The 25,556-nt window shown below is 34.9% G+C and overlaps 2 protein-coding genes across 4 annotated transcripts in view; one reads left to right on the forward strand and one right to left on the reverse strand.

Annotated features, from left to right (window-relative positions):
• Nucleotides 1–24,352, reverse strand: part of FAM227B (family with sequence similarity 227 member B) — a 190,177-nt gene extending 165,825 nt beyond the window's left edge. Inside the window, exons 1-6 of one of the 3 annotated variants that reach the window (XM_019664673.1) lie at nucleotides 24,205–24,352; nucleotides 18,061–18,184; nucleotides 16,034–16,087; nucleotides 7,243–7,278; nucleotides 6,683–6,787; nucleotides 3,962–4,060 (exon numbers count right to left, since the gene is read on the reverse strand). In XM_019664673.1, the coding sequence (XP_019520218.1) occupies nucleotides 3,962–4,060; nucleotides 6,683–6,787; nucleotides 7,243–7,278; nucleotides 16,034–16,087; nucleotides 18,061–18,108 (342 nt within the window). In that variant the 5' untranslated portion in view covers nucleotides 18,109–18,184; nucleotides 24,205–24,352. Of the gene's footprint in view, nucleotides 1–3,961; nucleotides 4,061–6,682; nucleotides 6,788–7,242; nucleotides 7,279–9,763; nucleotides 9,832–16,033; nucleotides 16,088–18,060; nucleotides 18,185–18,333; nucleotides 18,418–24,204 lie in introns of those variants that run through there. The other 2 variants (XM_019664680.1, XM_019664687.1) reach the window with 2 other exon arrangements.
• A 162-nt stretch (nucleotides 24,353–24,514) lies between these two features.
• Nucleotides 24,515–25,556, forward strand: part of DTWD1 (DTW motif tRNA-uridine aminocarboxypropyltransferase 1) — an 18,077-nt gene continuing 17,035 nt past the window's right edge. The window contains exon 1 of the mRNA XM_019663830.1: nucleotides 24,515–24,619. The gene's annotated coding sequence lies outside the window, so the exon portion shown is untranslated. The remainder of the gene's footprint in view (nucleotides 24,620–25,556) is intronic.

The raw sequence follows: 25,556 nt of genomic DNA on the forward strand, positions 1-25,556 counted from the left end.
TATTATGCAATGAAGATATGAATTAGAGTCAAAATCCATGAATGAAGCAAAAAAGATGAAATAAAGAGCTTAATTTCATTTATGATGTCAGTTGTAGAAGCACACTGGCATTAACACATTTTTGGTAGTAAACACCAAAAATTATCAAATTTAGTAGTAGTCTTCTATGAAATTAGCAAGCCAAATGAGCTGGGATTTATAAATGCATAGGATCTTAGACCTAAAATGGAAGTTAGATGTCACCTACATTAAGTCCCTGTATTTTCGTGATTGCACTAGTACGCAGAAAGATTAAGAGAATCATGTAAGTTTATACAGTTAAGTAACTGAGAGCCAGACTAGAATCTAGTTCTCCTCACTCCCAATACAGCTCTCATGCTTTTGTATTTATGGAAGGAGATAACAGCAAAAATAATGATTATGTTACTAGTTAGCAATTCTTGATCACTTATGTAACAGGAAGTGGGTCTAAGATACAGGGTTGTGTGAGAATTAAATGAGACTTTTTACTATATAACTTACTAGTCACAAAAGTTAACATGTTTCAATAACACAATCTACATTTAACAGGTATGAAGACAAGAAATTTACCCAAACAGAAAGTTCCAGGATATGTCTTGGAGTAATGCAATTCAACCTAGAGTTCACACCATATATACCTCCACAGGAGACAGAGTAGCAAAATGGTATGGTCATTTTTGTAAATGTTTTGGTATGCTTGAAAAGAAATGTATCCTGCAGCTGTTGAGTATTCAGGTAATATCCATTAGATCACTTATTTAACATATGTTAAATCATACTTTGTTCCAGGAATAAATGACACTAATCAGAGAGTATAATCTTTATAATATACTGCTGCATTTAGTTTTAATAGTTATTTTGTTGAGGATTTTTGCATCAGTATTCATTAAAGGGAATATTGGTTTGTAGATTTTTTTGTTTCTTGTAGTTCTTTTGCTTTGATATCAGGGAAATGCTGGCCTCATAGTTTGAGTTAGGAAGTGTTCCCTCCTCTTCAATTTTTTCGAAGACTTTGAGAAGAACATTGTGTTCTATCTAAATAATAATAATAATAGATGTATCCACTGAACACTTATTGTCTATAGATATTGTATACCTAAACTGTATACCTAGCTCCATGTAAATCAACTTTACATATTCTCACTTAACACCTTCAATAAATATATAAAGTAGGTAATTTTTTAAATTTTATGAATGACTTAGAGAGATAAATAACTATTAAAGGTCATATAATTTACTAAATGGATAAACCTTTTGTTTTTGCCTTTAAGAATGTTTATTTTCACTTTCAGCCATTACCTTTTTTAAAAAATTTTAATAAATTATTAAATTTATTGGGATGACATTGGTTAGTAAAATTATATAGTGTTCAAGTGTACATTTCTATAATACATCATCTGTATATCACACTGTGGTTTCACCACCAGAGTCAGTTCCCTTCTATCACCATATAGGTACTTGATCCCCTTCTCCCTCTTCTACCACCCCTTCCCCCCCTTACCCTCCGGTAACCACTAAACTGTTGTCTGTAACTATGAGTTTTTATTTGTTTGTCCTGTTGGTTTGTTGCTTTCAGTTTTATATCCCACATATGAGTTAAATCATACAGTTCTCGACTTGTTTTGTCTGACTTATTTCACTTAGCATAATAATCTCAAGATTCATCCATGTTGTTGCAAATGGCAGTATTTCATTGTTTCTTTTGGCAGAGTAGTATTCCATTGTGTACACGTATTTTTGAAAGTCACATCTCTTAATTATTATATTGAATCCCATTTACATTTATATACCATTTCGGTTTACTAGGTGTCTTCTTATTCGTATCTCTTTAGTACACAAAATAACCCTAGGAAAACAGCAGGATATATGTTATTACCTGTTTTGTTTTGTTTTGTTTCTTTAGAGATAAAAGAAGCTCAGAGAGTTTTTTTGACTAGCTCAAAGCCTCACACTAACCACTGGGAAAACCAGATTTAAATTTTAGTTTTCGGGTTCAAGTATACCATTTTTTTTCTACTAGATCAAGTTACCACAAAATCATAGGCAATAAATAAAGAAAACATGCTTTTGTATTAATCATATAATAATTACTGAAATAAGTTTTAGTGTCAGCATGCTGAAACACGCTATATTCTAGAGTATGATTATACAGTTTTTCATATTATACTATTGGTAATCAAATTGTATAAGTGGCTCAGGGTTTAATTATATTCCAGTTGTAAAATCAGTATTATTTATTTTTCATAAAGTGGGTCACGAAGTAGATAGGATTTATGTGTTTTGTATTCATCTGAAAATGTAGGACAGTTTGAAATAGCTTACCTAACAAAACTGAAATATTCGAGGCATGGCTTTATTTCCACACAATGCTGGAAAAAATATGTGGGCGTCCCGCCACACTTATTTGGTGGATTTAGGGACCTAAGAGGTCATGTTATTTATCTAGTTCACTGGCTTCAATATGTATATTTTAAACAATGAATCCTCTTAGAAGTAAATTCATAGATGAAATGCAATGAACAAAACAGATGAAAAGAAAGTGCTCTGTCTAAATCATGGAAAAGTTGCTTCAATTTTACCTGGATCCCCAAAGTACACTAGAAGAACACTGATCAGGCTGAATGAAATATTGCTCCTCAAAACACATCAGAAATCAGAAATGATAGTGGAAATGTTATTAAATATAATATTTTAAAATTATTACGTTTAATTTCAGAAAGCCAGCAGTTTGTAGAGAATAGTTCAAAGATATAAAGGTTTTCTAATTCCTTCTTATTCCAAGAATAATCCTGTAAGTGTAGCAGGGCATTAATATTTTTGTGTCAAATCTGTGTTTGTTCAGAATAAAAAAATACTATTATGGCCTGACAAAATAGTGACTAGGAGCTTTGCTAGATTGTTTCCTTCAAACACGTGTTACATATAATCCTAACAGATTTAAGTGGAGAAGTAAAGGTTCTCTCTTGTTATCATGGAAAAACATCCATTCGGGATCCAAATCTAGAAAAAATAATTTAAGGTAATGAAACGCCCGATTTCTTAAATTTCCCTAGGTAATTAATTACCCTTGTAGAATTGATATATCACTGCCTGTGCCTCATCCAGCTCCTGATGATATCAGAAACATAGGCAGATACTCTTACCTAGAATTGCATTAATTATTCTAACATAAAGCACTAACAACGGTTTGTATATAAAATTGGTAACACCCATTTCTTCACGGTATGAAATTTCTGAGGATCCATAAGCAGTTTCCCCCGGGGAACCTGAGCTGGGGAAAGGTGGAGAGTTGAGTCCATCTTCAGGCTTCCTTGATGGGGCGGCACACCTTCATGCTTAGACTGGGGTCCCCTGGGTTGCTCTGCTTACCCTTCCTCCAGATTCGGAGGCCACGCAACAGTCACTGGTGCTCACCCACTGTTTCTGGGCTCACGTATTCTCTAACACAGGTTCATGTGCTGCTTATTTTTATTCTCTTCCTGTTTCCAAGATACCCACATCTTTCACATTGAAATCCTAATCTGAGTCTATCTTTTTGAATCGAGTGAGGACCTTCTGTCCATCTAACCTGTAGACTGTTTTCCAAATGAAAACCTTCAATGTCACTGATTTACAGTGGTTTTTCTGTTTAGTATTTATCATCACATTATAATACTGGGCAAAGCTACAACTTTATTATTCACTACAATGTTTGATTTCACTAATCTTTTTCTGATTAATGAAGACCCTGCTTCTTTGAAATCCATGTTAGAGTCTTTACCCCCCTGAAAGAACTCTAGATTTCAAACAGGATTTCTAACATGTGTGGAATACTAAGAAACTAAGCTCTGTCAAAGAATCCAGAAAAGCGTTTTTTGTACCAGTGCTACCTCTATTGAGAAAAAGAAGTGTGCTGTAAATCAACCTAAAAAAAGAAGCTTAAAACATATCACTATTATACCTTAAATTTATGGAGAAACCACCACCAAAAGGAATCGTGCAAAAGAGCAATAGAGGCTTCTGAGAGAAAATGAGTCTTCCAGATTTGAAGAACCTTTTCCTATGGAAAAAAAAAGACAAATGGAGATCATTTTAAACTACATTGTAAAACATGTTCATCTAAATAGGCTTTATGAAAAGTACATGTTCAATGGTTATTGACGATCACTCTTCAATAGAAATTTAATGTTGAGTCATATATGCAATATTAAATTTTCTAGTAGCTACTTTAAAAAAATTAAAAAGTAAAATGTGAAATTCATTTTAACGACATATTTATTTTACCAAATATATCATTTCAAACATATAATTGTAAAACTTATTAATGAAATATTTTACATTCTTTTTTGGTACTAGTTCTTTGAAATATAATGTATAATTAACAGAACATCTGAATTTGAACACTTTTTTTTTCTTTTTTTTAAATTAAAATTTTTTGAGGTGACAATGGGTAGTAAAATTACATAGATTTCAAGTGTACAATTCTGTAATACATCGTCTATATACCACATTGTGTGAACACTAATTTTCATCATAAATACTAGATCAGTATTTAGACTTCACAACATACATGGTTGTATTTTGTTCCAACCATAATCAAGAGCTTTTTTGATAACTGAATCAAGTATTAGTTTTCAAATGCATATATAAGTTAATTAAAATAAATAAAATAAATTCAGTTTAGTTGCACTAGCCACATTTCAAATACTTAATAATCACATTTGGCTAGTAGTATTGAAATGACATTATAGGCTAGAAGGACAGCAAAAATTCAAGATACATGCTATAATTTCCCTTTTGTGCTGAAGACATATCAATAATCATGGAATTCTATCCCAATGAACCCCATTATAACCCTAGATCTTACCTAAACATAGTGTTCTCTTTAGGCAATTGATTAAAATTGGCACATCAAGTTAAATCTGTTTACCATGACTACTACAAACTATAAATCTTGGTTTAAATAGACACATTTAATATATCATTTTATCTTAATATCTTAATTCAACTAAAGTTTTTAAGTGTCAGATTCAGTGGAGTTCAAGATTTCTTTTAATGAAATACATAGGTATAGATTCCTGTTCCTCAAGTACAAGTCTATAAAAGAAGACACCATGCAAACTTTTATACCAAGAAGATTATTTATCATGTATTCTGTGGGGGTACTTCTCTTTCACAGGCCACTTAGTACGCAACGCATTGGTAACAGCATCAACTTAAAGTCTGTGCTTCTTAATTACCAAGAACATATGTACAGTACATAAAGAAAAAAGTAGGAAATTGAAATAGCTGAGTAAAAGCTGAATACTTTTGTTTAAATTATTTGTAAATATGTTTTTTGGGGAAAATTAATTGCATGATTGTTTCTATTCTAAGTTTGGTTGATTTTAGTATCACTAACTTCCTTTTTCTTTATAAAAATAGGATCAGGTGATTTTATTAAGAGAGCAGACTAAGCCTTCCCTCTCATGAAAATCCCATAAATATATAAAAGAGAATTGAAAAACATTTGTATTAGCATGGCAAACAAGAGACAGTGTCATTACTGAATCATTCTAGGCGGAGATGTCAGTTGAGGTGTCCTGTGGTTTCCTAACTGAGGGACAAACAGGAGATCCAAATAGGTTAATCACACACTACTTCTTGGGACACAGCATCTTGAAGATGGAACACTAAAGAGATACACTTCTTTCATCTTGAAGAAGTGAAGGGCAGGAAATAATGGCTGGAATGGGTTAATCCAGGTTTAATGGTTGATTATGCTCCTTCTGATGGACTAGAGAGGACTATAGTAGGAGAAAAAATAACAATGATTTTTTTTTTAATTAAAGTGTTTTTTGGGGTGAAAACTGTTAGCAAAGTTACACAGATTTCGGGTGTACAATTCTGCACTATATCATCTATATGTCACATTGTGTGTTGACCACCCTCCTCCCCCACCCCTTACTCTCTGGTAATCACTAAACTATTGTCTGTGTCTATGAGTTTTAACAACAGGGAGTTTGTGTTAAGAAATAAAGAGCCACAGGAAGGCTGGGGGTGAGGGATAGGAAAAAAGGCCTACTATGGGCCAAGTCCATCTCAGAGAACTTCCTGAAAGGAATCTGCCTGCAGGTACAAGAAGCACTGTTTAAGCCTCCAGGAAACAGCATCTTGTTAGGAACTACCTATATTTAAGTTGGCGAGAAATCAATACCAGTGACCACCTGACCCTCGGCCTACCTCTGGCATTCAATGGCCAATAACCTTCTTATGCCTGTAGTTTTCATCAATTGGCTACCCTGAAGGCATACTACTCAAAAATTCGCCAGACAATGTGGAGGCTCAAAAGGTGGAGTTGTGGGGAAGCGTTCTCATAAGTTATTTTGGGGTCAAAATGAGCAGGCTGAAATATCCTGAGCTGACAGAGCAGGAAGAGGGAGGGGAAACATCTGGTACAGTCACTTGCCAAGCCAATGCACACTGGCAACCTCAAACACCTGAGGCAGGAAAAGGGTCTAATGCATTCTCTTCTGTTGGCCAGGGTGTTAAACATCACAGGTCCTTCCTGCTGGGCTTAATGCCCAAAGGATTAAATCTTGTTTATACACCTAATTTGTCAAACCTTTAAATAAAGGTCTGATTCATTAAATCATATTCTCAAATTTTACCATATAATAAAAATGAAATAATGTTTACATACATCAAAGTTATGGGTTTTTAAAATAAAAAGATAAATTCGTTCAGCATCCAAATGTCTGGGTAGTTGAGTGAGCTCATTTGTTTTGAATCCTGAAAAGTTGCAACCCTAGATAGAGGAAATATCACAGAACAGTAATTACTTCACTCTTTTCAGTTTAGTAGGTTCACATGACCACAAAAGACAAATAAATACTTAACTATAATTATTTTACTTTTTATTACAAAAATAAATGAACAATATTTATCTCACCTAAGAAAAATCTTCATATTTTCTGCATCTCCAAAATTAAGAGCCCTGGCATATTCATATGCCGAATCCAAAAGCAAAACAAAATTATACTTCAGGACTAATTTGATATAATTCAAATAATCAAAAATTTTAACTAGACTATATGGAAAGAAATGGACTAGGCAGAAAAAGAAAGCTTGTATACCTGTTCCCAACTCACTTTCCTAGGGCCCCTGTCTCTATTTATAGCTACATCTATATTATTATAAACATTCTTTTACTTCCACATAATACTTTGATACATGACCTCGTAAAACAAAAATTTTAAATACCTCTATATTCTTCTTTGTTTCCATTGCATCTGAAAGCTGGAAAACATTTAAAATAAAATCTTTAAAATTCTAAATTAAAGAGTTTGGATATTTGGCAAATTTGTTTATTTAATGTGTGTGCGCGCGCATGCGGGTGTCCAGTTGATGCCTAGAATGCTGTTGCTGTGTTAGATGCTAGGAAAACAAAGATGGCCGTTCCCTCAAGTCACAGTTCAAGAGAGGAATAAGAGAGGTATACAAACAGAACACAAAGAGATAAAGGCTATAACATAAATACGAACAAACAACTTCTTGCAGTTTGGATTCACTGGGAAACAGACCTGAAGTGGAGTTAGTGTTCAGAATATTTATTGGGAGTACCTTTACCTATGGAAGCATCTATGGAAAGCAAGGGGAGAGGCAGGATTGGGAAGATGGAGAAGTCAGCTATGATGCAAGTCTCGCAGCCTCAACTGACCCTATGAAGAGCTCTAAAGCTGAAAGGGCCCATTATAGCTGTCCTGCATTGGGTTGAAATAGCCAGGCCTTTCTGCCTCCAAATTTATCAGTCATTGGATACTGGTGGTTCCTGGAAGGGCATATATTAAGGTGAAGTTCTCTGTAGGTGAGGCAACCCCTAAAGGGGATGACAGCTGAAGGGTGCCCCCTAACAGCACTCTTAGCAGCTACGGCAACAGTGTGGCACATATCCATTTTCTCCATACCACTTTACACAGAGAATAAGTAGCTTTCTGTATATATTAATTTTTGATCATCTTGACATGTTGATATATTGTTTACTAATTTCTATATCCTCATTTCCTTCAGGAATAACTAATTTTACGGGCAAATTTTATATGCACACATTACATAATACACATATTTATAGGGGAGATGACATAGGAAAATATCTGAAAGGATAATAACAGATTGCTAACAGAAAGAGAATCGCATTATTGACATTTTATAAAGCGTGCAAAGGAATAAAAAGGAAAGACTAATTAGGAAAAGTGAGATCAATTATGATAAAAAAGAGGCTGTGTGCTTGAGAGCTTCAGATATAAATGGTCAATATAGATGGGGTCAAATTTAGAAAGACAGTAATGTTAATCTCAAAGTCCTGGCATTATTCTGCAAAAAGCAAAGAAACATTGGAAGTTTTTAAGGAGCAGAGTAATAATAACACAAAACTAGTTCTTGGTCATACAACCTGGAAAAGATGTCACAAAAATATAAATAATACATGTTAAAATCCTTATTTTAAAAATCCAATAAAACACATTTAACAATAAAAATAATTACTAAAACTTTTGTTACTATGTCATCTAAACGTCATTTCAATAGATTCTGATAAAAGTCAAGTCAATTTTTGAAATTTTTTTGAAAATTAAAAGATACAGAAATTATAATGAGTAATATAACTACCAGTGTTCCCATGTTCCCACAACCTGGAATCGATTGCTGTTGACATTTTAGTATTGCTTAAGTATGCTTAAGACTATTTTAAAAGAGAAAATATAGAGTTTTTATATAATTATATATAATAAAAGTTTAGATCTCCTTTTACAAAGATTTATATTTCTATTTGCGTGTTCCTCTTCTTGAGATAGTCACTATCATTGTTTGGTTTGTATCCTTTCCATTTCATTAAAATACTTTTCCATATATATATATCACATATATGTGATATATATATATATCATGTATATACTATATACTATATATTATATATATACTATATATCATTTCTTATATATAGTATATATATAAAATATAGACAATTTTGTGCTTTTAGAATGTAAAGAAATGGTATTTAATTATTGTAAATATATAATTTAATCTGATTTTTCTAATTTTTTTAATTAAAGAAAAATAAAAGTGACAATTAGATAGTAAGATATATGTGATTTACCTATAAATGATAAAATTAGGATTCTTATCCTTTTTAGTGTTTATCTATTTCTTTTAATTTTTAAAAATGATCACCTTAGTCATAATCAGAAAAAAACAATAAAAGTAATTTTGAAATTTAAAAAATAACATTTAATGAGGTGGCTGGACTAGTAGTGGAACTAGTTGTTATAGCTTTAACATTATATAATTTTAAATGTATTTTTGAAAAGGACTAAGTTTTAAAAAATAATTCAAGCCGATTACAATTCTAATAAAAATCTCAGAGTTTTTAATTGACCAAGTAATTCCAAAGGCAATAGAAAAGAATTAATTTTTTCTATAGGAAGGGAACTGATATGGGACCTTCACTACTAAGTATATGGTATAAACTATTAAGTAACAAGAGGATAGAATATATACATTAAAATATGTCTTTAAAGAACTTCTAGTGATGTGAAAATGCCAACACTCTAATATTGTGTGTGTAAAGAAGAATATGAGTCCGGCTGTTTTAAAAACACAGAGAGTTAGACAGACAGATGAAAAATGACTGAAAGGAAATTAAAAAAAGAATTATCTATGGAATTATAGTGATTATATTTTCTGTGGAAATATAATTTTTCAAGCAATATGAAAACAAATACAATACCCTTATCATCTTTTTCTTATGGTACTTCCTTAGAAATGCCTTGTATCTTTCCAACTTTCCTTGAGAACCTTTAAAAAAATGAGAATTCACAACATATATATATATGTGTGTGTGTGTATATGTATACATATATATATATATATATAAAATCTCCTTTAAAAGTGAAAAAAATTAATACTTCAAATAAATTACATATGAAACTATCCAATGGGATCAACTAGTTATTTTGATAAGCATAATGCTAGACACACAATCTTAATTGAATGAGTAAATAACTATCATATCTTCCATTTCTATTTTTTAGAAATGTCATGTTCCAACTAATATGTCTTCAGTAGTTATTCCTATATCTAGTTTTACCTCATCCCTTCCTACAGAACAAGCCCATGTTTTTCAAATAGCTTAGCCACTTGCATCGGTGGTTTCATGGTCATCTTAAATTCAATAAAGTACAGTACTTTGAAGTATAGTCCAGTGAAAGACCATGGGGGGGGAGGGGGCTCTGAAGTCAGATAACCTAGACTTGAGTCCAAGCTCTGATATTTATATATTGAGCACAATTAATATACATAAAATTATTTTTTTAACTGTGCACATGTGCTCTGTCTCTACATATATTTCAAAAATATTTTATATAAAAAATAATTTAAAATTCAGGAAGGAAATCTTTTAAAAAGTAGTAAATTTAATAGTAGTGTATTTAAACACATTCTCAGAATTTGAAAATTCAAGGTCCATACAAGAATATTAAACATCTAAAAAATACAACTACTTAAATTTAATACATAGAGAATGCTGTCTAAGTATAACCAATATAGGCAGTTTTAAGGCTTGTATATGACAAGTCTGCCCATTAAATCAAGAATAAGACAAGAATCACCATTAGTATCTAAAAACTATTCTGAAAGTGTTAATAAAAACAATTAGATATGAAAAAAGTTAGACAAATACTTAGAAGTAAAATTTATCATTACTAGCAGAACTGCTTTTCATGTAGTCTGCAGCTGTTCAGTACTGAATGCTAAATACGTCCCACAAGCTAACCAGCTAAGATAGATCAGCTCGCACCACTTTTACTTTGGGGTTTAGGCATTTCTGTTCATATATCCTGACTCTTGCTGACTTGCTTGTCTCCGGTACAGTATCAGCTGATGCAATCCTGCTTCCCTGATATTCGGCTACCTCTGCTCCAGTTTAACCAAGTCCACAACTATTGGAGGCTTTGTCCTAGCAATACTTTCTTTGAATCCACATGTTTATGTTCAACTAAAAAACTTTGTATTGGACCATTTTGAAGTGAATATGTTTTAAAATAAGATACATTTCTTTTTATGTTTTTAAATATTTTATACCTTAGGATTCTTTATGAGAATACACACACACAGAGAGACACACACATACACAACTGATTATTACTTCACTTATATAAAAGTATACCTCTCCCAGATATTATGCTGTCCCACTCAAATATTTTAGAGGCATGGTTTTCCAAAAGAGTTGAACATTCCTCTAATCTTGACTCCATGATCACGAGTGCATCATATATTCTAGGGACATTTCCCCAGAGGTGTGTATAAATTGAAGCATATGAACTATCTTCTTTTATTTTCCTCAGAGTGTCTACCCACGTATCATTATCTTTAAAAGAAATTTCCCTTGGCCAGTAATCCTGCAAAATGTGTGAGAGAATACAACTTAAATCATATTTAATGAATTTAAATAATAGAGTTCAAAGTCAATGAGCCAAAATTGAGATTTTATTACACAGCATTATTTTATATTAAATGTATTTTTTAAAAATTTTGAAACAATCATAAACCTTAGAAGTTTCAAATGCTTTACAAAAAACTTTTCCCCGAATCATGTGAAAATCAGTTGTTTACTTGACTGATGCCCAGTCATCCTTAAATACTTACTTTAGTGTGTATTTCCTAAAAACAAAAACATTTTCCTACATAACCAAAATATAATCCTCAGAATCAGGACATTGGCATTGGTACACTGTTGCTACATAATCCTCAGCTTTTATTCACATTTCATCAACTGGACCAATAATGCCCTTTACAGCAAAAGGATCTAGTTCAGTAATACACATCACATTTAGGCTTCATACTCATGTGTCTTTAGTTCCTCAGTCTTTTCTTGGCCTCTATATAGTTAAAACCATGATTTCACACTCATACCTCTAATTCCAATTCCAAACATTCTAGTTTTCTCTCTTTCCATATCCTAATTACCATCTCCAATAGTGAATGACCTAGCTGATGTTATCATATATGTATGTATGTATTCGCAATATTTTCAGGTGATTACTATCCAATCTCCCCATCCACTGACAGCCTCTTCTCTATGTATGCCCTTCTCATCCTGCTTAGGCTCTGACACCACTTGCACGGCTGCCCATTCTACAGGGACACCCTCCGTACCCCCACTTGGGCTCTGACTTGCCATACAGGCCACAGCCTACCACCCTACCTCCCAAACCACCCTCACCCTTACCCCTAGCCACATGTGGATACCATCCTTGCTCCCTTCGACTCTGACACCTTTTGGTGTCACTCGTACACCTTCCTCAGTGTGGTTGAGTTTGGAGAGCTTGCTCTGTGTTACGACGTTACATCCCCTACCCCTGCCAATGTGGACGGTTGCCTTATGTTGGCCCCCAAGTGACTTTAGAACGAAATTGTTCAGGAGGGGAAGGAGAGGAAGGAAAGAGAAGAAAACAAAGGGAAATGAATGGGATGGAAGGGGAATCATCAGATTCATATTTGTAAATCCAAATACAAGATTAGCTTTTAATATAATCAATAGCAAAACAAAGAAAGTTAGTGATGTAATTAAAGGTTTATGAGTAAGAGGATGCTTTCTGGAATGGTAGGAAACTTGCACATGATCAAACTCTTTAACGGGTAAGGCATTCTGGGAACTTAGCTAAATGGAAATAAATCTGCAGTCTGCAGATCAGGAATTTTAAACCTGCCTAGGTCTATTCCACTTCCTTTTTTCTTCCTTTAAAAGCTTACTAAATGCATCATATATGTGTGTATTTATGAACTGCACTCTCTAATGATAACAAGTACCTCAATGATACTCTGTTTTTAATGTTGGAAAACTTTCCCAGAGGCATCTAGGTCCCCCTGCCATTTTGTAACAAATCATATTACTTAGATACATAAGTGTCTTCTCCCAAATCCTAGAAATATACATCTTAAAGACGACACACAACCACCTGGGTATCATGTGTCAAAAAAAAATACAAAGATCTCAGGAGAATAAGATATGATCACAGGATACAAAACTTGGAGACAAACATTGTCAAATTAGAATAACAGCCACTTTTGAAAACATAGTCCTTATGGGGATGGATGGGTGGACAGACATATAAATAAAACAGCTATTCTCTGAATATAAAGAATGGAACTTAAATAATTATTCTCACTATCATAAAGAACCTTTAATCTGAGAAAAATCACAGTAGGGATCGCGTACCCTCCAGGTCTACATTATAAACCCAGAAGCCTGCTAACAAAAATTGACACCGATGCCCTAAGAAAAGATGAATTAAAGTAGTACCAGATAAAAGTCACGTGAATGCAAAAAGAAAAGACAAAAAGTAATAAATAAATGACAGGGAAGATCAACTGTGATATACAGAGAAGGAAGGAATTCAAACTAACTCTTTAGTACCTCAAGAACTGAAAAGGAATAAAAATGTGTGACAGTACAGAAATAGTGCAGAAGGATGAGGGTGATATAAATTCCAGAAGGGCAAGGATTTTTCTGTTTTGTTCATTATTGTATCCTCAGTGTCCGAACATTACCTGGCAGATAGTAGACAGCAAAGAAAAATCATTAAATGAATGAATGAATAGGATAAGTAAGAGAATTGATAATGATACAACACTGGGGGAACAAAAGGATGCTATAAAACTAAAACATAAAAATATTTTTACAAAAACAAAAATAGAAACACAGTGGTGATGAAGTGAATGGGGAGAAAGAAGACAAGAGAATGTGGAAATTGGTCACTGATGAAACGAGAAGAGAAATGAGTGAAGGTGAGAAGGTACACAGAACTATAACAACAGATAGGAAGAGGGGAAAGATAGGAGTAGAAGGTATGAAATATTAACATTACAAAAGACAGACAGTAATGGTAGAAATTGGCAAAAATGGGAGGGTTTTAGATGAAGCACAAGATATGAAAACTAATCTGTGGCATGTAGGTTCCAGGTACTGTTCTTATGCTAACGAGTAAGAGTGAGATTTGAACATCGGCAATCTGACACAAGAGCCTCCTGTTCTTAACCAGTACACAACTATGGAGATGCATGCCTTCGCTTTTACGTTTTAGAAGAAAGGATAACTAAACAGATAGCCTTTCCAGGAAGTCATAAGCAGTTTAGAATTTTAATTTCTCTTTTGTTTTATTCACTTGTTTATAATACGCCTCATCTTAAAAAGAAAGACAGCTCCAAGAAGGCAGGGATCTTTGCCTGTTTTTATTCATTGATATATTCTAAAAGTCTGTGTAGCTGGCACACAGTAGGTGCTCAAAAATATTTCTTAAATGCATTTGAGGAAGCTATTTTTCTACTATTGTCTATAAGACAGAAGTTTTATCCAGCAAACCAAAAGTTAAATATCCAGTCATTTTATTCCTGGATGTTTTAAAATATCCAATAGTTTGGCAATACATAGATAAAAATCAAACCTTCAAAAAAAAAAGCCACTGCAGAATACAAGTATTTGGTTGGGAAATTTAGACAATAAGAAAAAAACATACAGATAAACCCATAAATGACAAAATGGTACAACTGGATATGTTGTTTCACAAAACGTTATCTGATAAAAAATTGAAGGCTATCAATACAGATGCTATCCTTTGCATACAAAGATGGTGCTTTAATTTTGATTTTATTCTATCTTTGGTGAAGGGCTGGCATAATCCCGTGATCTTGATTTGATGAGTATCATTCTTAATTCGAACAGAGTGACTATGTATTTTCCACTTCAAATTATCAGAAATTTTAATCTGAAATTATAGGTCCTCAAATATGTATGATGGTATAGTCCAAATGTCGCCATAATTATTTGCTGAGTTTGGCTTAATGTTAACTATACTCCCTTTCCCTTGACATTAAAAGAGATCCTAAACATTATGATTAGGTTACAGCACATTTCCATCATTATTTAAATCAAAATAGTTGCAAAAAGCTTGTCCAGAAAGTAGTTCAAAATATTTGACTCTGCTACACTGATTGAAATAAACTTTTGTAAGCTAGGATTGTTTCCATTTTCTATTTGCTCCTAAAGGGAACTCAATCCTTTCCCAAAACATTAAAAAAACAAACCAAAAAAAACCAAAAAAAGCTTATTTAAACAAATTTAAGAACAGAAAATAGATGCTTAAGGACAGATATTTTTGAAACTCCATTGTCAACAGTTTAATCACAGCAAATTCTGTTTATATTTAAGCATAAGTAAGTGCAAATTAAAGTTCGAGCTACTCAAACTATGTATACACCTCATTTTTAAAAAGCCTCCTGTTCCTTCTGTCTTCCACACTAACATCTTTATCCTAGGTTTTGACATTCCTCAATGCAAAACAAACCTGATCTTCAGACTCACAAATGCATGAACCCAAGGTAAAACCCATAACAAGCCCAATAACTCCAGAAGAAGTCAGCAGTTACACATAATGGAAACTGGAGCTTTCAAAATAAAAGCACATTTTTAATACAAAGGGTGCCAAAAAAATGTATACACATTTTTAAGAAAATAAAAATATTAAAATTGTAATACTCGATATATACCAATAACAAAAGATGAATACAGTCACGTTTGACTTCTGCAATTATAAGAGGTGTTCCAAGTGGTTACCATCAGTGTCCAGACACTTCTGACTATGGCGAACTACTGCTTGAGCGACATTGACCAAAGTGTCCACATGTATACATTTTTTTGGCACCTCTGGTATATAAGACAAAAATCTTATATTAGCAAAATTACACAGGAACGTCTATAAAATTTTGCTGACAGGACATAGGACTAGAATTTTTTAAAAGTGAAAAAGAGAATAGAATATTGACAAGAAGAAACGGCTATAACATAGAGCCTACTCAAAGGAAATAAAGATTTACAAACATTTCCCACATTGAAATGTAGTTCTTGAATTTCTGTTCTTAAAGTTTTCCCAAGCCTTCCTCCATCTCCATAACTGATATTTTAAAAGATGTACTGTCACATGAAATATGATGCTCTACTCACCCAATTTTGAAACTTTAAGAATTCTTCAACATTCTTTGGAGGTTCTTGCATTTTCTAATGAAATAAAATCAATATTGCTCACTAACATAAATTCAGATTGTTTATGATGCTTATACGTAACTTAAATAAATAAACTTCAGATACTGGACTGAAGTTATAATTTTCAGAGCCATCAGATATTGTAAAATATTCATATTGTAAACTCCATGCACTTTGAAAAAGGACAGAGATCACTGTTTAAATTCTGAGCCTCCAAACCAAATTCTGTCGAAGGCTTCCCTCTCATATAGCACTCTTAGAGAAAATCTCCACACGAAATCTTCTGAATATCCTCATTTCAAATTCCTACAAGAGTTACAAGATATTTTGGATGGTGTCTTCAATAAATCTAGGGCCAAAAATATAATAACATGCTCCTCTTGCTGATGAAGTATTTAAAAAGCCACACTAGACATACTAAAAATACCTTAACTATTCCAGTGTTATAAATAGTAATCCTATTTTTAGTAGTAGTTTCTTTGTAAGTTAAAAATGTATTCTTTCATTAGACAAATTAATTTCAACTGAAACCACGTCTTGCTCTTCCTTGCCTTAGAGACATTCTTCCTTCTGCTTAGAAGGCTCCCGGTCCCAAGCCCCCTCCCTGCAACCCCTTGTAGACCTATATAAGTCTTATTTCAAATATCAAATCAAAAGTCACTTTTTCTAGGAAGCCTTTCTTGGCCCCCAAAACGATTCTCTGTGGTAACAGACGGATTTGTATCTCTATGAGGATATGAGATGATGTAATCACTGCTGAACTGTCCAAACTTCATACAGAGGCTGGCCCATGGTCAGTGCATAATAAGTACTTTCAGTGTGCATTAATTAATGACTAAATGAGTAGATGAATGTCAGAGTAATGTGTATGTATTTAAAAAATGTTTAAATAAACAAAAATTTTCTAGAGAAGGAAAAACCAATAAGACAAAAATAAGAGGAATCCAGAATAATGGTTTGATGATGACATGTCTGAAAGGATTACATTACATTTTAATTTACTGAAACACATATTTCACATCAATAGATAAAATGACCAAGATTACAAAATCACAAGGCCATGTTTTATGAAAATAACTACATATTTGTGGTTGAAGAGAATATTTCATTCTCTTAATGTTGTTTAAAATACATAATGCATATAAGTAAATATAAAACAGATAATGCAATAATGAAAAATAAAGGGTATATGTGACAATCATTACAAAAAACAAGTGCTCAGACGCGAAGATGCACAGAGCTGTCAAGGAAATTTTATGGCAAACATGGGATTCTAGGCCTACTCAGATTGAGAAAGATAAGAAATAAGAGAGGCAGTACATGTAGAATGCTTAGAGACAAAAAATGTTCATGATATAGTATCTTCAGGGATAGCAAGTATTGAAGTTTGGCTAGAAAGAAATTGTCAGTATATGTTAAAATGTACAGAATATAAAGGAACCTAAATAAAACAATTTAAGTCTTGACTTTTTTTCTTATAATGGCTGTCCAGTACAAAGCACTTCTAGTACAGACACTAAAAACAATACCCACATTTCAATTAAAGGGAATGACAAAATTAATTAAGGAAGTGAAGGAAGTGTAGGCAAGTTCCAGCTAATATCAATATAAAATTCCAAAGCTCTTGGTAGATAGGATGTAGAAGGATGCAAAACCTCTATGCTTCCATGGTAACAACAAGAAAAACCTGGACCAAATAAAAATCTTAACTTTCTATGGGGTTAGTGAAGAATGGCAGATGCTAGTAAGCACGTCCAACTACATAATTAGTGACAATTCAGAGTCCCTTGTTTAAAAATTATTAAAAATTTTAAGATGGTAATGTCAGACCATTAAACCAAGTGTAGGGCCCTCTAATCATGAAGACCTGTACAACCATACAGGTTGCAAGCCCATGAAGCTGCCTGATGTGGAAGCCATGATGACCTGAAATCCAGAGAGAAACACGTCCTTCATAAGTGAGCATAAAGCTGTGGTAACGTCCTTACCCTGCAGTGGAGTCTGCGCCTCCACAGAGGAACGGGTTCACCTGCCATGGTGCAGGAACTTTGCAGAGAAGAGAAATCAGCTGGGCCTTAGGCGTCAGTGTCAGCTTGGGGAACAAACCGGAGTCTGAAAGACACGCAAAAGCAAAAACAGATGAGTCAGCCAGACAATTCCTTCCTCGGCCCCCACACTTCACTTCTGAATTTTGCCAAAAAAGTAGCAGTGGAGGTGGGGCTGGAAAGTTAGAGAACTTATATAGATCAACACATTCTTACAGTACTTGGGTTCCAAGGCTCTGACAGAGTTGACTCCAGAGGTGAACCAAAAATATCCGAAACTTCAGTCCAAACTTGTTCCAACTCAATACTGACAAGATATACGAGATGGCTATGAAGAGGGAGGTTGGAGGTTGCGTTAGTCATAGGCGAACTCAATTGAATGAAAGCTGCCATCGACCTCAAAGCTCAACTCTAGTTTAGGAGGATTCCAAAAGATCAGCCTCTCACTCTCAATACCAAGGAGAGGAAAAGGCTCGTGCTCTCTGAAAACTAAACAACACTAAACTTCAGCCTCCACAATTTTTTTTCCACATAATGTCTAATACACAATACAACAATTACAAGACATACAAAGAGGAAGGAAAATGGGACCCATAATCAAAAGAAAACACAGCTAATACAAACCAATTCATTGACAATCTAGATATTGTAATTACAGACAAAAACTTTAAAATGACTATTATAAATCTGTTAAAGGTTTTACGATATAAATTGAATTATAGTACATGAAGAAATGGGGTATTTCAAGAGAAACAGGAATTCTAAAATAGAAACTAATGGAAATTCTAAAATCATACAAACACAAATCATAAGAAAACTGGTGTGAACAAACTAGACGTCAAGACAAGAAGTATTAAAAGACAAATAAGGTTAATTCATATTGATAAAAGATCAATTTGTTAATAAGACATACCGATACTAAATGTGTTTGCATCTACCAAAAGAGCTTCAAAATAAATGTAGCAGAAATTGATAAAACTAAAGAGAAACATAGGCAAAAACTCAATTATACTTGGAGATTTTAACACACCTCTCTGAGTAATTGATGAATCAAGTACACACACACAAATCAGTAAGGAGAGAAAACATTTGAACATTATCAAACAACTTTAGTGACATTTATCGAACAACTATGCCTCCCAACTGCAGAATACACAATCTTTTAAAGTAAGGAAACACGGAACATCCACCATGACAGACCCATGTCAAATTGTTTATGAGAAATATTGGCCTGATTTTTTTTTTCTTATAATGTCCTTGTCAAAGAATTAAGATTATTCTGGCCTCAAAAAAAAAAAAGAATTGGGAAATATTTCTTCTTCTTAATTCTCTGAAAGAATTAGGAAATCTGAAAGATCAATACTATTTCTTCCTTAAATGTTTGATCGATTTTGCTGGTGATGCTACCTAAATCTGAATTATGGTGAGGTTTTAAATTAAGAATACTGTTATAGATGTAACTGTCTTTCTCCCCCATCCAATTACTATGTTGAAGCCCTAATCCCCAAAGTGACTGTTTTTGGAGATGGAGCCTTTGGAGAAGAAATTAAGGTTAGATGAGGTCATAAGGGTGGGACCCTAATCCAATAGGAGTGTTGTCTTTATAAGAAGAGGAAGAAACCCAGACAGGTCTTTCTCTCCCTGCATGCACAAGGGCCATATGAGAAGGCAGCCATCTACAAGGCAGGAAGAGAGATCTCACCAGAAATCAACCCTGACAGCATCTTGATCTTGGACTTCTAGCCTCCACAACTATGAGAAAATAAATTTCCATTGTTTAAGCCACCCACTCTTTGGTATTCTATTATGGCAGCCAGAGCAGACTAATGCAGATATAATTTCTCAAAATTAATAAAGGATCATTCCGATAGTTTATTTCCTCTTCCATTAGTTTTGGTAAATTGTGTTTTTCAAGGAAAATAAAAAATGTCAAATACTTTGACATAAATGTTTATTTTTAATATCCTTTTATTGTTTTTACTATCTGCAGGATGTTTCCTTTTTGATTCCTGATATTTGTACTTTGAGGTTTCTCTTTTTTCTTGGTCAGTCCATCTAAGGGCTTATCAATTTTTTAAATCTTTTTAAATAACCCTTTTGGCCTTGTTGCTTTGTTTTCAATTTCATTGATTTCTGCTCTTATCTTCATTAGTGCCCTTTATTCTATAGATGTTTGAGAATTTTGCAATGTAAAAACTGACCCTATTATGAAATGTTTGCTTGACAATCCCTGTTTACACTGAGTTTTCTGTCACCATTTTAATCTTTAGCCTTCAATATGAATAGAAATCCAAGGATTAATAGATCTTTAAGGAATAACTGTAAAATTTTTAAAAAGATAAAAACAAAACAATCGAAATCTGAGAGGATACAGACAATATTGTGAACAGAATGAAACTTTTAAAATGCCTGCAAGATTCTTAGAAAGATATAAGGTAATTCATCCCTGAAACTAAAACAGCACATTGTAAGGTAATAGGGAATTTTTAAAAAGTACAAATATAAAGGTATAAGTTAAATAGTCAACAAAATGTTTGTGGAGGGGGGAGAGATGAAGAAATCTTCTGGAAACTAGAAAAGGTTAAAGAAAAGAATCAGAAGACAAAAGATAAGAATTTAGAAGATTATTCAACCTAGAAATTTAAATATAGGCAGACAATCAATTAAGTGTGTAGCATTTTTCAGATCTGCAAAGTAGAAAAAAAATTACCATTTCTCTCTGTATTAGTTTCATGTTGCTGCTGTGACATATTCCCACAGTTGCTTAAAACCACACGGGTTTATTATCTCACAGTTCTGGAAGTCAGAAGTCGGAAATGGATCTGCAGGGCTGTCTGTGCTCCTTCTGGAGGCTCTTGGGGAGAATCTGTTTCCTTACCTTTTCCAACTTCTAGGAGTCACACTCCTTTACACCTTAGCTCCTTCCTCCAACCTTAAAGCCAACAGTGTAGCATCTTCTCCCCTCTCTCACCTCTTGCCTCCCTCTTATAAGGACACTTGTGATTATGTTTGGCTCACACAGATAATCCAGTGTAATCTCCCCATCTCAAGATCCTTAATTTAACTGGCTAGGCAAAGTTCCTTTTGCCATATAAGGAAACATACTCATAGGATCTAGAGATTAGGATGTGGACATATTCAGGGGTGGTCACTACACTGTCTACCACACTCCCATTTACCTTTCCTCATAAGGAAAATACTAGAGGATACGTTTCATAAAAACAAAGGATCAAACAAAGAAAAAGGAAACAGGGACCCAACACAGGAGAGCATACTGGATTGGTAAAAGCAACCAATACTGAATGAACTAGAGGTTATAATGCTCTAGGACTATTTGGAAGGAAAACAAAATCTTCTAGATTAATTGATAGGTTGATTGTGATGTTTTATCACTTTGGCAGAGTGTTTGAGGACAACATGCAAATAAGTACATATGAATATGGCATTAAGACAAAGGAACTAAAAGGTTGATTTAAAAGTTAATGAGATCAGCGTTGACTGATATTTACAAAAGTTGACTTAAACAAAACTGTGGTATTGTTATATTGAGAGATGAGGGGACAAGAAGAGTGTGTGGGGTAGTTGGAGAAGGAATGTTCACACATTTAGGGGTGGTGTTATAAAACAGCTTTACCATTAACTTTCATAGGAGAAAGTCAATAATGTCTGAGATTTAAGAAATAAAAAAATTGCAGTGTAACCATGTTTTGAAATATGGAGTAAATAACAGAAGAAATATTAAAAAGACTTGAAAGAATTTTCCTTTTGAGAGAATTGAGAATAGAGTGGAGACGTTGGGGACCACAGGGATTTAGTTAAAAACCTAGAATGAGGCAAACTGTTAGTGCTCACCAATATGTGTATTGTTTCTCTACATTTCCCAGGCTCCTTTGCAGTTAAAGTGGGGGATCTTGGGACTAAATTCTGGCCAATAAAATGCGGGCAAAGTGATATGCACCATTTTTAGAGCTGACCTCTAAAACTTTTTGTGTGATTCATTATGCTTTCTTGTCAGGTAAGTTGTGGACTCCATGTCCTAGGAGACAGCAGAACCACTAAAAATAAAACTTGCATCCTTGAGTCTAACATTTTTTTTTTTTTTTTACTAAAGATTTTATTGGGGAATTGGGGGAGGGAAAAGCATTGGGGAATCGGGGAAGGGGAACAGACAAGTTGCTGCCCTTTTGTTCTTCAGTCTAGTTGTGGAGGACATTGCTTCACTGGCCCCTGTTGGTATTATCATTACGCTCTTCCCGGGTGAGGCAGTTGCTCACTGGCCATTGGATGGCCGCTCACAAAAGCTCATGCCCGCTGCTGGCCAGCACCACTGCAGGCTATGGTGACACCAGTGACTCACAGCAGCCCAGCTCCAGGTTGAGCTGTTGTTCACCATCTTAGCTGTAGAGGGCACAGCGTCACTGGACCTCATGTAGGATCTGAACCAGGGTCCTGCTGCTCAGAGCTGGCATCCCAACGCGCCACTCGGCTGGCCCAAGTCTAACATTTTATCTGACTAGTAACATACATAATGCATTTCTTGTGAGAAAAAAAACTTATTGTATGAAACCACTGAAATTTTGGGGTTTTCTGTGACAGCAGTTAATTCACTGTGTTGGTTTTTAAAAATATACCCAAAAATTCTCGACAGTCTTTTGAGAAGTGGCATCTATGTCCCCTCTTCTAAAATTTGAACAGGACTTGAGACTCATTTATTATCAAAAAGGATGGTGACACTGTGTTACTTTTTCAGGCTAGGTCAGAAAAGGACATGTAGTTTCTGCCTTGTTTATTGCAAAAGTTGACTTTGGAGCACTGGGCCTCAGCTAAGAAGTCTGATTACCCTCCTGCCATATGTGAGGAAGCCCAGGCCACACGGAGATGCCACACATAGGAGCTCTGCTAGCATTCATAGTCATCCCAGCTGAGTAATCAGAAAAAAAGCTGTCCTTCTGTGCCCTACTGAACACACAATTCATGAATGTAATAAAATGGTTGTTTTAAGCCACCATTTTGGAATAATTTATTACATAGCAATAGAAACACAATGCACACTCCAATGAATAAATCATATCACTAATTTTTTAAACTGTGCACTTGAACTAAAGTAGTTAAAAAAGAAAAAGATGTGAATTATTTATTCTTGGCTTGCAGACTTGGCTATTGCTATTCTTCCTACCCAGAAAGTTCATCTTTGCCCATAAAGCAGTGACTTTTAATATTTTTAAAAGAGAAACACACAGTAAGAAAAACATTTTATAAACAACCTAGTGTACACATACATGTACGTATATATGTGTGTGTATATATGTATATATATATATGTATATATATACACACACACACAAATTTTATATATACAAGATTTTAAACTCCATAAAGCAATACTTAAGTATATCAATTGCTATGAACTGATATTTCCACACTATACTATTTTATTTTCTTAAAGTGTGGTTTTGGCTTAATAGATGTCCTTGTGACACTAATGTGTCCCGCACAATCCCTTTGAAAAACACTACTCTAAACCATAATCATTCTTCAAGGCCTTACTCAATTCAACCAATAAGCCTGCATTGACCATTCCATTCTGAGCTCTTGAAATTCCTGCAATTTGTTAGTTATATTGTCTTTTCGGTACTACCCGTGCTTAATTCAATATCGTGAGCTCCTCAAGGACAAGGAAGGTTCTGTCCTTCATCTCTCACTTGCTAAATTCATAGTACTCAAATATATTGCTCAATATCTGGCCATTGTTTTCAAGCCTCACAATTGTTAACATGCACTCCTTCGGTTTGGATTTCTTTGGGGTGGGGCAAAAAAAAAAAAGGTTTAATAATCTAGTCACATGTTATGTTTAATTTCAAACTGGAAAAGTACATAAAGTAGTCCCACCTCTACACGCGTGTGTAGTTTTTAAGCAAACCAAATCATCAAGATACGATTTTTCTAACAGCTATGCATCGCAGGAAATACTTGTCTTGATATAACCATAAAAAAAAAATAATAGAACCAAGATATCACGACTGAAATATTTTGGGGATTGGTAAAAATGAAAAGGTGTTCTGTAGGATCAGCATTTTCACAACTCACTGTAACTACACCTTGGGAGTGTAATTCGAGAACCGGGTCACATTTATGTGGTCGTCGGCCAGTCTCAGGAGGGAACTCAGCGCAGGGCTGGCGGGGTGTGAGGCCCAGCTTCGCAGGTCCTGGCTCTGCTCCCGGATCCTGTCCCAGAAAGGCGACTTCGCCGGTGGCATAAAAAAGCTGGGGCGGGACTTCCCGTCTAACCCCTCCCCGCCGTCCTCCCAGCCAGTTACCTTCGCCGCGGGACCTGAGCTGCGCCCGGCCCTGGCAACGGCCCTAGCAACGGCCGGACTCCTCCCCCCGGTGTCTCCCCGAAAGCGCTCCGCCGCGTTCGTGCGCGACCACGGCCGGGCTCGAGCGTTGGCTCGGGCGGAGCGGAAGACGCGTGGAGCTGTGCAAGGACCCGCGAGCAGTGCAGGTCTGAGTCCCACTCTGATCCTCTCCTGCCCGTCATCGCGTCTCTGTGGGGACGAGTAGCCTGGCTGGAGCCGTGCGGCTGCGGGGAGTGGACGCTCCTCGGCCGAGCCCTAACGGAGGTCGTGCCGGGTGTCGCCTGTGAATGGGACCCTGGTCCCTGCGCGGGCGCTTGCATTTTGGGGATTTTGCGGGCCACTTGGGAAACAGGCTTTCACATTTTTCTTTAACATTTTTCCCCCCCTAACACCTGTTTTCGGTGCTTTCCGCCCCGAGACGAGTCGATCCTGACAAAGTTAGCAAGTTAGCCCCTTAGGAGCCCTATTTTTTATTTTTTAGTGTTTGGAAGATTTGCGGGGGATTGGTTATCACGGAATGTGAAGTTTAGCACTGACGTAGTATGTCATGCAGTGTAGTATTTAACATATTAAGATCACGCTTACATAATAAGCAAAGAAGTCTGTGTCTTATGTTTAAATTATTTTAGGGGCATGTAGGACAAATAAGGAAATACATTAACACTTTAAGTTGCCAATTCCATGGAGTTGGATGGTAAAGTCGCTGCTTAAAACCACAACATTTAAGGATTAGTTCTGTCTGGACCCCAGTGTACCATGAAAAACTAAGGCAAGACATTCAGCCTACCACATGGTGGTCTGGGAGGGGCCTTTGGTCCTGTATGAAAAAGATGGATGGTACAGTACCTGGGATTTTAAAAAAATGGATGTTGCAGCTGTATCTATTATGTGATCAGGTTCTAAAAAAAAAAAAACGACAGGAAGAAAAAAAAAATTGAAGTGGGTTTTATCGAAAACCACAGTACAGAATAGAGTAGTTTTATATAATGTTCCATTGGGAGGTGAATCAATTTAGGAGCCTTTTTCATTAGTATTGTTTTTGCAAAAAGAGGCCTGCAGGGCTGCCTCTTGTGCCAAGCTGCA

Source organism: Hipposideros armiger, unplaced genomic scaffold (assembly GCF_001890085.2).
Source record: "Hipposideros armiger isolate ML-2016 unplaced genomic scaffold, ASM189008v1 scaffold_12, whole genome shotgun sequence".
Lineage (NCBI taxonomy): Eukaryota > Metazoa > Chordata > Mammalia > Chiroptera > Hipposideridae > Hipposideros > Hipposideros armiger.